This window comes from Heterocephalus glaber, unplaced genomic scaffold (genome assembly GCF_053883595.1).
Source record: "Heterocephalus glaber isolate CG9 unplaced genomic scaffold, H.glaber_assembly_v1.0 deba00001863, whole genome shotgun sequence".
In the NCBI taxonomy this organism is placed as follows: Eukaryota; Metazoa; Chordata; class Mammalia; order Rodentia; family Bathyergidae; genus Heterocephalus; species Heterocephalus glaber.
In genome coordinates, this window is record NW_028258503.1 from 171,104 (window position 1) to 185,608 (window position 14,505).

General features: G+C 41.1%; 1 protein-coding gene across 1 annotated transcript; it reads right to left on the reverse strand.

Annotated features, from left to right (window-relative positions):
- Window positions 1–11,406: 11,406 nt before the first annotated feature.
- Smim9 (small integral membrane protein 9) lies at window positions 11,407–13,108 on the reverse strand. The gene is made up of 2 exons (XM_013069446.2): window positions 12,779–13,108; window positions 11,407–11,513 (listed from the first exon to the last, which is right to left on the reverse strand). The coding sequence occupies exons 1-2, from the start codon at window positions 12,918–12,920 to the stop codon at window positions 11,407–11,409; spliced, it is 249 nt and encodes an 82-aa protein (XP_012924900.1). The 5' UTR covers window positions 12,921–13,108.
- Window positions 13,109–14,505: the final 1,397 nt, after the last annotated feature.

A 14,505-nucleotide genomic window follows, 5' to 3' on the forward strand; every position in this document is an offset into this window, starting at 1 on the left:
GCAGCGCTGGAGGCCGAGACCCGGAGGTTTGCGGGCCGTGTGTCAGGAGGGCTGTCCCTCAGCTCCTTGCCCAGGCGACCCCCGGGCGTCCCAGACAATCGGGAAACCGCAGGACGCCGGAATCGGCAGCTTTGGTGGAGCTTGAAGGGTGTGGGAGGTCGGCACGCTCTAGGCTTTCCTGGCTGATCGATGCGGCCGCTGCAGGGCCAACGCACCCTCCCAGGTCTAGCGCTGTGGAAATGCCTGGAGGACTTGACTGCCCTCGAGAGCAAATCGGTGGCTCTTATCGCAGGCCAGTTCTCCTGCTGTTGGTGCCACACAATTTTTAGGGGACAATGAAAACAAACCCAGCAGACATTGCTTAGTAATCTTTAAAAGGATCCCTTAGAAACGGAAACAACCAGGCATGGTGGCAGACTCCTGTAATTCCAACATTCAGGAGGCTGAGGCAGGAGGATTGCAGCAAGCGATCAGCTATAAAGTCAGTTGAAGGCCAGCCAGCCCTGCAAAGTGAGACCCTGTCTCAAAAAACAAAAAACCAGGAAGAAAGAAAAAAAGAAACAAAAACAGAAGTCATAATGCTGGAAGGCTTTGTGAACAAAGCAAATTCTTACTGGACTCCGGATTCCCGGGCCCCTTACCCCAAGATAGTAGCCTCACACTATTAGGTTCCTCCCTGGAATCTTACTCAGATCTCTCTGAGCAGAGCTCGTAGCCACGGGGAGAGAAACCAAGAGTAAAAGTTTAGGGGCTGCATCGCCCAGTTTTCTCTTAAGAAGCTGACTTCCAGTGATTGATGACTTCCTAGACCACCAGGAGAGAGGGAGGGAGGGAGTCTGTGATACTGATGTATGCGTGGGCTTTGAGCAACAATATAGATTACAGTGCTCAGAAATAACACCCGCGCATATAAAACTGGGTTACATGACAGAAGTAGCATATTAGGTAAATAATGAAGGACTCTTCACTAACTAAAGCTAGAAAATGGGTATTTATAGTGAAAGAGATCAAGGTGTTCATTCATATGATATGCAAACTAATAATGAACTAAGCACTTCATGCCAAAAACATACCCTTAAAGATCGTTACAGAAAACATAGGTGAAGAATTTCTAGCCTTTGGAAAAAAGATTTCATAAACACTACAGAATATACTAATAAACAATGCAGACAAACCATGGACTACAAAATAGAACATTTGACGTTGACATTAAGAATTTTTTTCATTAAAAGACATGATGATGAGCAAAAATAAAAAACAACCCGGATATACATTAAGAGAAAATATTTTCAGTATACAAGTGTCAGAGGATTCCTATCATAACAACATAAAAGACTAGAAATTAATAACAAAAACACAAACAATCCAGTAGAGAAACAGGCGACTGAAATTCCTAATGGACAAGCAACCAAGTCCATTAAAGTCCTGGCTGAGGAGGAGGAGGGGCACGTGTAAGGAGTGATGGCCAAGAGCATTAGGGTTCAGACTGTAGCTAGCTGTACCAATCCCCTGTACGTCTTAGGAGATCGCTACCTTATTGAAGGATTCAACTTGCAATTCATTCCCTCGAAGGGCTATTCCAAACTAGAGTACTTTCCTCACAAGCTCTATGAAGACATCTGTGCAACCGGGCATGGTAGGGAACACATGCCTATAATCTCAGCACTCTGGGAGGCTCAGCCAGGATCGCAAGTGGAAGTCTAGCTTGGACAATTTAGCAAATCCCCGTCTAGAACAATTTTTTATAAAGACTGGTGATGTGGCTCAGTGTGAAGACCCTGGGTTCAATACCAAGTACTGCAAAAAACCTCATAAATAAAATTATGGTCATAAGATAAAGTAGGGAATTTATTTGAAGGATATGATGGATGAAAGATTAATATATGTAAGTAACTCTTGAAGTAAGGAAAAGCACAGACAGGATAAAGAGTATGAGCAGGCAATATAAAAATAAGAAATAAGAAGTACAATAAAGTTATGGAAAGACACTCAAACACATTAGCAATTTGGAATACAATTTAATAAATTGCATTACTCTGATGGAACAAATACTTATCCTAAAAACTGAAATAATTATTACATACCATAAAATTCACCCATTTGGAGTGAACATCTCAGCTGCTTTTAGTATAGTCACAAAGCTGTGCAACCATCAGTACTATATAATTTGTCTTTGTCCATTTGGGATATTGTAGCAAAATGCTGTAAACTGTGTAGCTTATTAACAACAGAAATTTCTCACGGTTCTGGAGTATGGAAAGTCCAAGACCAAGGTGCTGGCAGATCCAGTATCTAGTGGCCCTTCTGCCACAGATGCAGCCTGCTCGGGGAGTCCTCGCACAGTGGGAGGGTTCTAATTTCTCACTCTGTACTTTCCAAAGCCCTCACTTCTTAATTCCATTACATTTGGGGACTAAATTTCATCATACGAATTTTGTTTTTCTGAGGTTTGTTTATTTTGGAGACAAGGTTTCATTATGGAGTGCAGGCTGGCCTTGAACTCACTATGTAGTTAGAACTCGAGGTGCCCTCCTGCCTCAGCCTCCTAAATTCTGGGATTACAGGCGTGCGCCACCACACACGGCCCACCATATGGATTTTAGAGGAACATTAACATCCAGACTGTAGACTAATTTGAGAACATCTTTTTTCTCATCCCGAAGGGAAACCTCATTACCCATTCACAGTCGCTTCCCATTCCCAAACCTTGGCAGCCCCCAATCTATTTTCTACAGCATTACTGATTGAACCCACCGTGAGGGATCAACCAAACCAAACCAAACCAACAACTGTCCTCTGAACATGTGTAAGTACGGGTTGGCCCCTGCACTGATCAACACTCTGAAGTCACACTGCTGGAATTACCCAACAAACATTAAGTGGATAGATTTAGTGATTCCTTGACTGATAGTGCAGAGCAAAACAAGTCTTTTCTGGAGGAGTCTTCATTGGTACCAGCTCTTAAATTCTGTACATGTTTGCTAAGGAAATGTGAAGCTCACTATAAAAACGAAATGAAAAACCGAGTGAATAAACAAGGAAACAAGGTCCCATAAACAAAATCCAGCAGAAACCACAGGCATCCAAACTGGACCAAAATTTTCGGGTACTGGAATTCAAGATTATCTTAAAACTAGAAAAGTGTTAATTCAGTTTGCAGTGTTAGCAGGAAAACTCATTTCAATGGGTGAAAAATATTTAATGTAATTCAACATCTCATGACTTAAAAAAAAAACTTCTAACAAACCAGGCATAGAAGGAACCATTCTTAACTTGAGTTTTAAAAGCTATTTGTTAACAATCTATGACAAATTACTTAGAGGTGAGAAACTGAATGCGTCTTTAAGATTTTGAACAAGAGAAAGATGCCTCTATAACTACATTGTTGCATTGTATTATATGTTCTGTCAAGCATAGTAGGGCAAAAATAAATGAGCAAAGATGTGAAGATTGGGAAGAAAGAAGGAAAATGGTCATTACCACCAGATACAGTATTGTCTGTGTATTTTAAAATCTACAGATGAATTACTAAAATTAGTAAACTCTATTATCAACCTGACTGCTACAATCAAATGTATTTCTATACATCAACAACAGGAAAAATATAATTTAAAAAGCTATCATTTCCTTATGACATCTAAAACTACCAAATATCTAGGAATAATAAACGATACACATGTACTGTATGGATAGAATTATGAGACTATTGGTATCTGCTAAAGAAGAGCTAAAAATGAAGAGCTGAATCATGCTCATAATTTTTAAGACTCCATTTCTTTAAGATGTCAATTCCTCCATGACCCGTTCAGTAGTGTGCAGTATTAGAGAGTTAATGCAATTTTGACAAAAACCTCCACAGATATGTTTGTTTTGTGAAACTTGCCAATTTAATTTAAAAATATGTGTGGAATTATAGCAAGCAAGAATAAAGCCAGAGCACTCTACGAGAACCAAATGGAGGAATCTGCTTTCCAGATTACAAGACCTGTAACAAAGCTATGGTAACTGAGAAGGACAGAATAATGGATGGGTGGAAGGGGGGGGGGCAGGGGGAGACCTGTGCACATGCAGATACTTGATAAGATGACAGAGCTGGTGTTGCATAGCCTCAGGGAAAGGACAGGCTGTCACTAAATAGTGGTATTCATAACAGAAACTGAGACTAATGAGAGGTGAAGTAATCACTTTATCCAAGCCACTGCAATCAGAAGAGCTGAAGAGAGGGGTTCCTTAAGCAAAATTTAGTTAAAGTGTTTACTGAGGCAAAACTCAGAGTGGAAAAATACTGGAGGCAAGGCAGCTGACTCAGAGGATGGATGCTCACATAGCTCATCTGTTCTCAACGTTCCCGTGCCTTTTTATGGTCGGCTGGCTCAGGTGGTCATTGTTCAGAATCTGATTTTGCTCCTTGGAATTTATTGCTCCTTGGAATTTCTGGTAACCACTTACTCTTCTCAATTCCTAGAGCTGCCTTTAGGTACAGAAGTTCAGTTCAAAGTTCATGAGTGGAAAGTTATAGCTTTTCACAATATGAAAAAATGAAATGGAGTTTATCTCATACCACACAAAAATTAATTCCAAGTAGTTTAAGGACTTAAATGTGAAAGGCAAATCTATAAACCTTTCATAAAACAGTATAGTAGAATTCTTTTATGGCTTTGGGGTAGAAAAAGAGCTCTTAGATACCAAAAACACTAACATAGAGGAAGATGATCACCAAATCTCTCTACATTAAAATAAGTTCTTCCACTCAGCAAAATACATCGCATCGAGAGTGAAAATACCATCCTCAAAATGAAAGAAAATATTTTTTTACATATACAGTCTATAAAAATTAGTATACAGAAAGTATAAGGAATTCCTACTGATCAATAAGGAGTATACAAAACTGCTCATTAGAAAAATAGGCAAAATCCACTAACAGGAATTCCATAGGAGAGAATGACAAATGATCTATAAACACATAAGAAAACCTTTGCCCTTATTTGTTATTAGAAAAATACAAGTGAAGAAAACAGTAGGACGTAATTTGGATTGGCAAAATATTGAAATGGTTGATGTGTTGCATGTTATGAAGGATAGAGGATAATGGGAACAGTCATACACTGCTGGTAGAAGTGTAAATTGGTGTAATGACTTGGGGAAGCTGGTGCTGTATCATAAAGTGGCACGCTCACTTACTCTTTGACCAGCTTTATCATAGGGTATGTTCCTTAGATAAATTGTACATGTACACGATGAGATATGTACAATGTTGTGCATAGAAGTTTTATTTAGAGAAGACGAAACACCAGAAGCAGTAGAAATGTCCTTCTACAGTTGACAGGCAAAAGAGTAGAGTTTCTTTCATATGATAGAACATTATATAGAATGAGTGGGAAATGGGCTAATTCTAACCACAAGCATTAATATATGCGAATCTTAAAACATAATGCAAGTAAAAGGAAAACACAGAAGAACACAGATAGTATGGCTTGGTTTTGTTAGTTTTTTTGCTTTTGTTTTGCTGTTTTTTGAGAGAATCTTGCAATGTGGTCCAGGCTAGCCTTGAATTTCCTGTGTAGCTCATGCTGGCCTCAAACTTACAGTTCTTCTGCATCAGCTTCCCAAGTACTGGAATTACAGGTGTTCACCACCACCCCTGGATTTGACTTAGTTATTATAAAGCTTTAAAATAGGCAGGGCTATAGTGTTAGAAGAGAGAATAAGGGTTACTTGGGGGAGTGTATTAGTCACCTTTCTGTCACTTTAACAAAATACCAGACATGTACAATTTGAAGGAGGAAGAGTTGGATTCAGACTATGGTCATCTGGCTCCAAGCCAGAAACATCCTGGTGGAAATGCATGGTGGAGGAAAGTTGATGGCTTCCTGGCAGGCAGGGAGAGGGCCAGAGAGGGAGGGGCTGGAGACAAGATGTATCACCCTTCAAAGTCATACCCTTAGTGATCTACTTTCCCCAAGTGGGCTCTGGCTTTGAACATTGCTGCCCAGAGGGTCAAACCCTCAATACATGAGCCTTTGGGAAGCACTTCATATTTAAACCCTAACATTCCACCCCTGGGCCCCCAAGGCTCATGTCTATTTCATTATGCAAAATGCATTTAGTCCATCTTTTTTTTTTTTGGAGACAGGGTCATGTTATGCCATTCAGGCTGGGCTTGAACTCACTATGTAGCCCAGCTGGTCTCAAACTCATGGCAATCCTCCTGCCTCAGCCTCCTGTGTGCTGGGATTATAGGCATGTACCACCAAACCCAGCAGTCCATCCTCAGGAGTTGTCAGTCTCAAATTCCAACATTTTTCAAAAGTTCAAGTCCTGTCTCCTTTGAGACTCAAGGCAACTTTTAGCTATGAGACCCTGTAAAAATAAAAAATAAAAAAGAAAGCTATGTACTCCCAAGACACAATGGCACAGGGAGAACATTCACATCTCAAAAGGAAGAGAGGAGAGTAGAAACAGATTGGGTCAAAGCAAGACTGAAACCCAGCAGAGCAGACATTAAATTTTGTAGCTCCATATGGGACATCCGGGGCAGATGGTGGTGAGAGGTGAGTTCCAGAGGGCTTGGGCCCCGTGGCCCGAGTTGGATGGGCCCACAGGGGCTCCATCTTGAGTTGCCTTTGCTCACAGCCTGCACCTCGCCTCAGCAGATGTTTCCTATTCCTAGTATCTCCACCTTCCTGGGATCTCCACTACACCTTTGGTATTCCACTGGACGTTCCCACCGCTTCACACACAGCTCTCTCATTGGCTCCTGGGAGGAACCCTAGCCCTGTCACACAGTTTTGCCTGGCCTCCCAGGCCATCCTTTGAAATCCAGGTGGAAGACCCCTTAACTCTTGCATTTTGCATGCCTGCAAAACCAGCATCATGTGGATGATGCCAAGATTTGCCATCGGTTGAAGCTGTAACCTCGCCTGCTTGGACCACAGCTGTGGCAGCCTCTGAGTGCCTAGGTGGCTAAGCATGGTGAAATGAATCCTGGAGAAAGATTTCTTAAGTAACCCTGTGTGAGCAGGGTGCCCCAGTGCTTTCTTCTCAAAGCGAAATCTTTCAAATGAGTTTGCACCTTATACTCTTCAGTGGCAAAGGTGGGTTCTGGTCAACTCCTGAAATACGCTTAAGCCATCTTTCCTATTGTCCCCTACAAAGTTACTTGGCTTCTTTTTAATTGCGCTAATCCCCTCAACAACCATATCTTCCTTGGCCACACCATTAAACGCACTTCTTCTGATCAAACGGCAGGTTTTCAAATCTTTCTCCTCTGTTTTTTTTCCCTGATACTCATTGTGAATATGGTGACTCTTACTGATTATAATCTTTTCATTAACTCCTGTGGGTTAGTCTGTTGTGTCTTTTGTTATCTGGGAGGCTGAGATAGGTGGATTGCAAGTTTGAATGCAACCTGAACTACACAGAAAGTTTTGAGACCAGCCTGGACTACAGGGTGAGACTCTGCCTCAAAAAAACAACAAAACAAAAACCATTACTTGCATTACATTTATGATAGTGAATACATAGAAACACCTTTATTTTTTATATAGGAGGTGGTTAAATGACATATTTACTACATTTTAAAAAATCTTGTATTAAAATTATTTTGGGAAATGCTGCCTATTTTATCCTCTCGTGAAGATTCATATTAGCCCATCAAGAGGTCTTAGAATTCTGGAGTAAAGAATGTTATTGTTGGGCCAGGGATTTAGCTCAGTGACACCGTGCCTGCCTTACAAGCACAAGGTCCTGGGTTCAATCCCTGGTACAAAAAAAAAAAAAAGGCTTATTGTTTCTTAACATTTATTAAGGCAGAACTATTGTTTAAAAGAACAGTCTTTGGGATAGATAAAAAGCTTGAAAGGAAATACAATAAGATGATAACAGCATTTAAATCTGGGTGCTAAGATTTTTCTTTTTTTGTATTTTCTGACAAAATTTTGCGGTAAATATTGATTTTATAATAAAAATAATAATAAGGCTATTCACATTTTGAAGTTGCATTTTTTGAAGGAAAAAATGAAGACAGATAATTTAAGATGGAAGACAATTTAATTTTAACTTCATTTTAAGCAAACAGCATATTCTTCTCCACTGTCTTGGAATCCGGTAAGCCACATACCACACTTGCCCCACTGAGTCTTCAGTGGACCAGTTCACCCACAGGAATGCTGGGAAAGGAAGACAGAAATGGTGAAATCCGAATTACTGTAGTCTACATTCCTATATACTCTCTGCAGGGAGCTATTATATACCTCCAGGGAACGATGGATTTTTAGACACTTTCTTCTTTTAATATGCATTAAAATATTATTCCATACTTAAAAAACTGCTTTGATGACTTGAAAAAGGAGTTAAAAGTGTTTTCTTGTACACTTGGGATTAGAGGTAGTGGTAAAGGTGTGCTCAGATAGTTTTTCTTCTTTCATTTTCAAAGTATCCTTTTAAAATGTACTAATCAAACAACACAGTTTGTTGCAAAAAGATTGGGAAGTGCAGACAGACAAGAAAAAAGTGAAAATAACAATAATTAAAACAACCCATTTACTATTACAAGGAGATCGTCAATGTCTAATACTTTGTTTAAACCCTGAGATGCTTTGCCTCTGTTTTTTGTTGTTGTTGTTGTTTTGAGGTACCGGGGATTGAACTGAGGACCTTGCACTTGCGAAGCAGGTAAATCCCCGGCTGCCTCTGTTTAAGTAACCAATTTATGAAGTTAAATATCCTCTATTATAATCTGTATTTTCCATGCAACAATATTTCGTAAATATCTCCACAGGCCTATCCCACCACATCAACATTTTGTGATGTAGTATATGGTACTGAGAGCACTATATAGTACTCATAGTATGCAGGCACACTGCTTCAGCCAGCACCAGACTGATGCACATTTAAATTGGCTCTATTTTTTCAATATTATAAGCTGTACTAAAAAATCCTTTGCAATCGAGCATGATGCTGTGGACCTGTAATTCCAGCTTCTCTGGAGGCTGTGGCAGGAGAAGTGCAAGTTTGAGACCCACCTGCACAATTCAGTAAGAACCTCTCTCAAAATAAAAAAATAGAAAGGGCGGGGAGTGTAGTTCAGTGATAGGCTATCCTTGGGCTTAATCTTCAGTACTGCAAAAATACTTTAAAATGATAAAAACAAAAACTCTGTGTACTTGCGTCTGTTAGATTTGTCATTACCAGTAAACCCTGATGATCACCTCCACTTCCGAGTGCAGGGAGATCAGCCAGGCCCCCCTGGTGACCGCCTCGGGTAGTGAGCTGCTGGCCTGGCCCTTGTTACGGCTGCAGGCAGTGGATCAGAGGTGAGTACACAGGGTGCAGGAGGAGCCACAGAAGTTGTTTGCAATCTTCATTGCAAAATGCATTAATTAAAAATCAAGGGTTATTATTGAGAGTCCACTGTGCGCCCAGCATTGAGTGCCCTTTATGACTAGGGACTCGTGTTCCCTTCTTGCTGCAACATTAAACATTTTTTAACTTTAATTGTGTTTTTCTGTCTAATTATTTTGGATCTCTTCTTCAAAGAAAGCAATTATGTGTCTCCTGCATCTATCATTTTTTCCCTCTAATCTTACTTTCACTAAAGTCTATTTCTATTTAACACTGTCTGCATTTTGTATTCTGTTTTCCATATCTTCTTTTATGTTTTTATCAGTGTCTCTTCTCCTTTGTGCTTCTTCATTTCTGTGATGGCTTTTTTGTTTTTCACACTTTTCTTTTTTTTTTTTTTTTCTTTTTTTTGGTACCGGGGATCGAACTCGGGTTCTTGCGCTTGTGCAGCAGAGGGGATGAAACCACTGAGCTAAATCCCCCACCTCCACACTTTTCTTGAGAAGAAGGAACAGGCCTGGTGAACATACAACCAATCTCGGTCACAGACTGTATCTTTCTGCTCACCCAGTGTTGCCAGGGACTTGTTTCTGCAGCCACTGATGGTGCTGTTGGCAGTCTCCAGCAGCACTCACTGCAGAGAGCTGCTTTGTCCCATAACTGACTGATGTGGGGTTATGGGGCTTCCAATCATTTCAGGTGAATGTGGGACAACTCTGACAGGGTCAACTAAGGCTTTGTGGGACTTGTGAAGCAGTCCAATTTCTCTCTTCTTCCCCCTGCCATTGATCCCTAATGAGACCCCAGCATCAAACTCTTGTTTCCTTGTCTGCTTCTCAAATGTCTGCCGTATGACACACCCTTTCCTTCAGATGCACATCCCAGTCAGCACTGTGTGCACTGCAAAGTCCAGAGTATCTGGGTGGGGCTCAACTTCAGTAAGTGACCTATGAACTACAAATTACTGCTCCTTATCACTGCCGTCCTCAGCAATGATGGAGCAGGAAGAGGATAACTACACTGAACATTCCTATGTGGGAAGAGGAAGAATGGGAAGGACATGGAAGTCACTGCTCTGCAGTAACCCCAGAATCCTGCTGCCAGAGTCCCCATGCAGCCCAGACCCTGCTTTCTAGGAGGGGCTCCAGGCCCACTGTCTGCTGTCTGCTGTCTGCGAGGCACCTGCAGCAAGTGTTGCAATGCACACCCTCTTCAGGGGCCTCTGAAGTGGGTGTCCTCCTGGAAGGTCAAAGGTCTGAACGCTCTTTACAACTAATAGGCCACTTAGTTACAGTGTTAGGTTTCTTTGGCAGTAAACTTACCTCAAAATATTAATTGACTTCTAATCAGACAATTTGGAAGCGATTTGGGTTTTTGAATACTGAAAGACCCCAAATTTCTACTCTCTATTTCCTTCCATTTCTTCTTGCAAACTGGCCAATTATTCTCTGAGCTCCTCTCTTCTTATACCTTTGTAGATCACTTTTGTAGAGTCCCCCTACATGGGCACTGTCTCCTACCGTAGCACTGATCTATGAATTTGTAATTATTTGTATTCTTTTTCTGTCTTTCTAGCAGCCAAGACAGAGACAGCCAGGTGTGGTGGTGCACACCTGTAATCCAAGCACTTGGGAGGCTGAGGGAGGAGGACTGCCATGATTTCAAGGCCAGCCTGGACTACACAGTGAGACTCTGTTGCATAAAACCAAAATACAGAGACAGAGACAGGCAAGTAGTTATCGTTGGGTAAATACTGATTAAATTGACAAAATTGGTTTGACTATCTTGATTTTCTCAGGAATGTCTTTGGCTTCATATGATTTATGTAGATAAATATTATGGTAAATTCTCAGGTACTTGAAAACACAATTAATTACATATTTTCCACCTGTAGTTCCTTAGCCACATGGAAAGAAAATCAAGAGTTGATGTTTTGCTCCCAGAATCTTCTTCCTTCAAACTCTCCCTTAACTACAAACGTGCGGCTGGTGGGGACCCTTGGAGTTTCTGCTCCCCCACCTCTCCCCTCCCCTCTGTCCTCCACTGTCCTTGTCCTACAGTAGCTTACATGAGGCAGCAGAGAGTCCCCAGCATGGCTGCTGGAGGTGCGGCGTTCCTGATGAGCTTACCCAGGTGAGCCCTGAAGTTGCTCAGCCAGGACATCTGGTTTCCTGCAGAAAGAGCACAGACATTCACTGTTGTGCTGCCCCTAAGATGTCCAAGGGGTATATACTGTTTCAAAAAGGTCTCTTCAGACAGGTATCATTTTTGGCTTCTCATAAATCAAATAAGAATAATAATCTCTGCCCCAGATATCTGAATGGTTGCAGTAAGTTTATGGAGTGCTTTGTGGAAGAAAAGCAAAGATTGATAACAAGAAAATCTCAACGGAAACACTGTTTTCTGTAGTACACCTGGGAGTTCTTCAGGAAGCTGAAGAGTCACTGTTCTAGGGAGAGACAGAGAAGGCCACTGGCCCTAGGAGCAAAGGAAGAGAGGGCAATGCAACTGGGAGGAGGAACTTGAAGGACGTCTGTGTTGATCAAACTAAGGCTACAGATGTTGAGTATTTTCTTTAGGAAATGGGGACACAAAGAGAAGGTACCAAGATTTTACCTCCAGGAAAGAGGTAGGGGAGAAGAAAATTGCCTGCCATACGTAGCTCAGAGGGTTCACTATTTGCCAGCACAATGCTTTCCAGCAGTGACCTGTGCAGAAGCACAGCTTTGGGAGCCCCTAGGTCAGTGGTGGCGAACCTATGGTACACCTCGGACACACAACCCTCTCTTTCAGCAAGTGAGCCAAGTCACCCTGGCAGCTGAGCATTGGATAACAGTTGTTTTTCCTAAACTAAGACCTCAATATTTAGGCTAATTGCAGAGTGGGCACTTTGCAATGAATAAGTGGGTTTGGGGTTGCAGTTTGGGCGCTCAGTCTCTAAAATGTTTGCCATCACTGCCTTACATTGTAGATGAGTGGGGCTGGGATTTAGCTCAGTGATGCCACCACCTGCCTGGCAAGCACAAGGTCCTGGTACAAAAACAAAACAAAACAAAAAACCCCAACAAAAACAAACAAACAGCCCCCCCCAAAAACATTGTAGATGAGTGGACCACCAGATTTATTTTAAATTTCACATCCTTTTTCAAATCTTCCCTTATTCCCACCTTTAAACAACCTTATCCCTTTGTTCTCTGGGAGTATTTGTCAAATGCCCTTGAAGGTTAGTTATCTATGATTTTGTCTGTCCATCCGTGGTAAAGGGTTTGGTGAATAGGAAGTGAGTTAATGCTTGGTGAACTAAACTGAACCAAACCAGTATATCCAGCCTTCTTGTAAGCAGTATTTGAAACCATGAAATCAGTTTTTTTCTGAGCTGGGACATGAATCTTATGTTTTTCAAAGATAGGATCATTCATCCTAACAGCATATACACCCCTTGAGCATGGTTTCCATCCTGATTTTTCTTGCATTCCAAAGCCAGGTAAACGTGAAGGAGGGGAAGCTTCTGCCTCAAACAAGGAGCAAGTCAGTGAGCACAGCCGAAATGCAATGCAAAACAGCTTTGGGGGTTCCATGGCTTTTATTCTATCAAAGGGAGTTTTCTTTGTCTTTAATTCTTTCCAGAGCCGCCTTATCTGAAAAATCAGAAAATGGTGGTTTAGTTTTTATTACCAAAAGCTTCTCAAGTGTCACATGCATAAGAATCATTCACTGGCTTATATGGCTGCATCCTGAACAGGGACAGCGTGCAGAGCAAAGTGCATCTTTGTTTCCACTCGCACCACTTGTCCATCAGAAAAAATGAACAAATGGTGAATTTTCCTAGGGAAAAGCTCAGTCGTTGTTTTCTTCGCCATTCCAGCAACTAGCTTCTGTAGTTGGATGTAGTAAATGAAAAGGGCTTTGAATGACTGTGGGGTCACCTAATGAACATGATCTGAGATAGAAATCTGATGAGTAGCTTTTAGGAAGGCTTTTGGCTATCTTTAAAAAAATAATTTTAATGGTACACTTCAGATATATACAATGATCACATTCATCATAGGAAATTTGTACCTGTACATGATATATCTTGATTCTTCTTTTTCCCCCAACCCCCTCTCCTCCCTTCAACCTCTCTCCTTATTCACAAAAGCTTTGTTTCCATTTTTTTTCCATTGGCTGCCTTGATAAAAGAGATGATGCTATTTTCCTTTGTGCTGCCTTGAATACTGTTTGAGAAGTAGTGCCTGAAGCTGCTTGGCCATCTTGTGATCATGAGGCAATGTCCATGAGGAAAAGGCCGAGAAAATGGCGTATACTCTGGTTGCAACAGTTTGGTATAAGAAGAAGAAACCCCTCTTTGAGCCATTATATTTTGGGCTTTCTGTTAGGATATTTCTAACTGATATATCCATTTACTGTTTGATGGGGCTTAAAGAGACCTAGGTCTGGTGGGAAGCCATTTACCTGAAAATTAACTGAGCACCAAGGTATTCAAAGAAGCCATAGAATTGGGCCTCATTATTAAGAGGGCAGAAGTCTTCAGCATAAGCTGGCCAGTCTTCCCTTCAGGTTTCTTGAGTTCTAGATAGAATTCTACCATTCTCTTTATGGCATCATCAAGTGCACTTGACCCTCCCCAAGTCTCCCTCTACTTGGCAGCTAACACAGACATCATTTTTCTGTGCAGACATACACATCTATGTTGATACTGAAACTCATTCTTTCAGTAGTTTAACCTCTTAGGCTTGAAGAATTCCATGATATTTTATTCACTATATTGTATCTGCTGCACCTTGCAATTAGTGTATAATGGAGTTTAATAGATGATAAAGGTGGCATTTCAAATCAGTGGGAGAAAAAGATTATTTAATATGATCACAGGATGATTGGCTATTCATTTGGCTTTTTTACAAAATGTGGCCATTCATTTGGATACACTGAAGTGAGAGCCCTTTGCTACACTATGAGCAAAGCTATATGGAGCTGGGGGTGTAGCTCAGTGGTAAAGCATTTGTCTAGTGTGTGTGAGGCCTTGGTTTGATCCCCAGCACTGTCAAAAAATTCCATTTGGATCAAGGACTAACAAAAAATAAAACAATATAAATTTTGGTCTAAAATTTCAGTGAATATTTTTACAATCTCGGTGTAGAAAAACTATGTTAAGTATGTAATAAA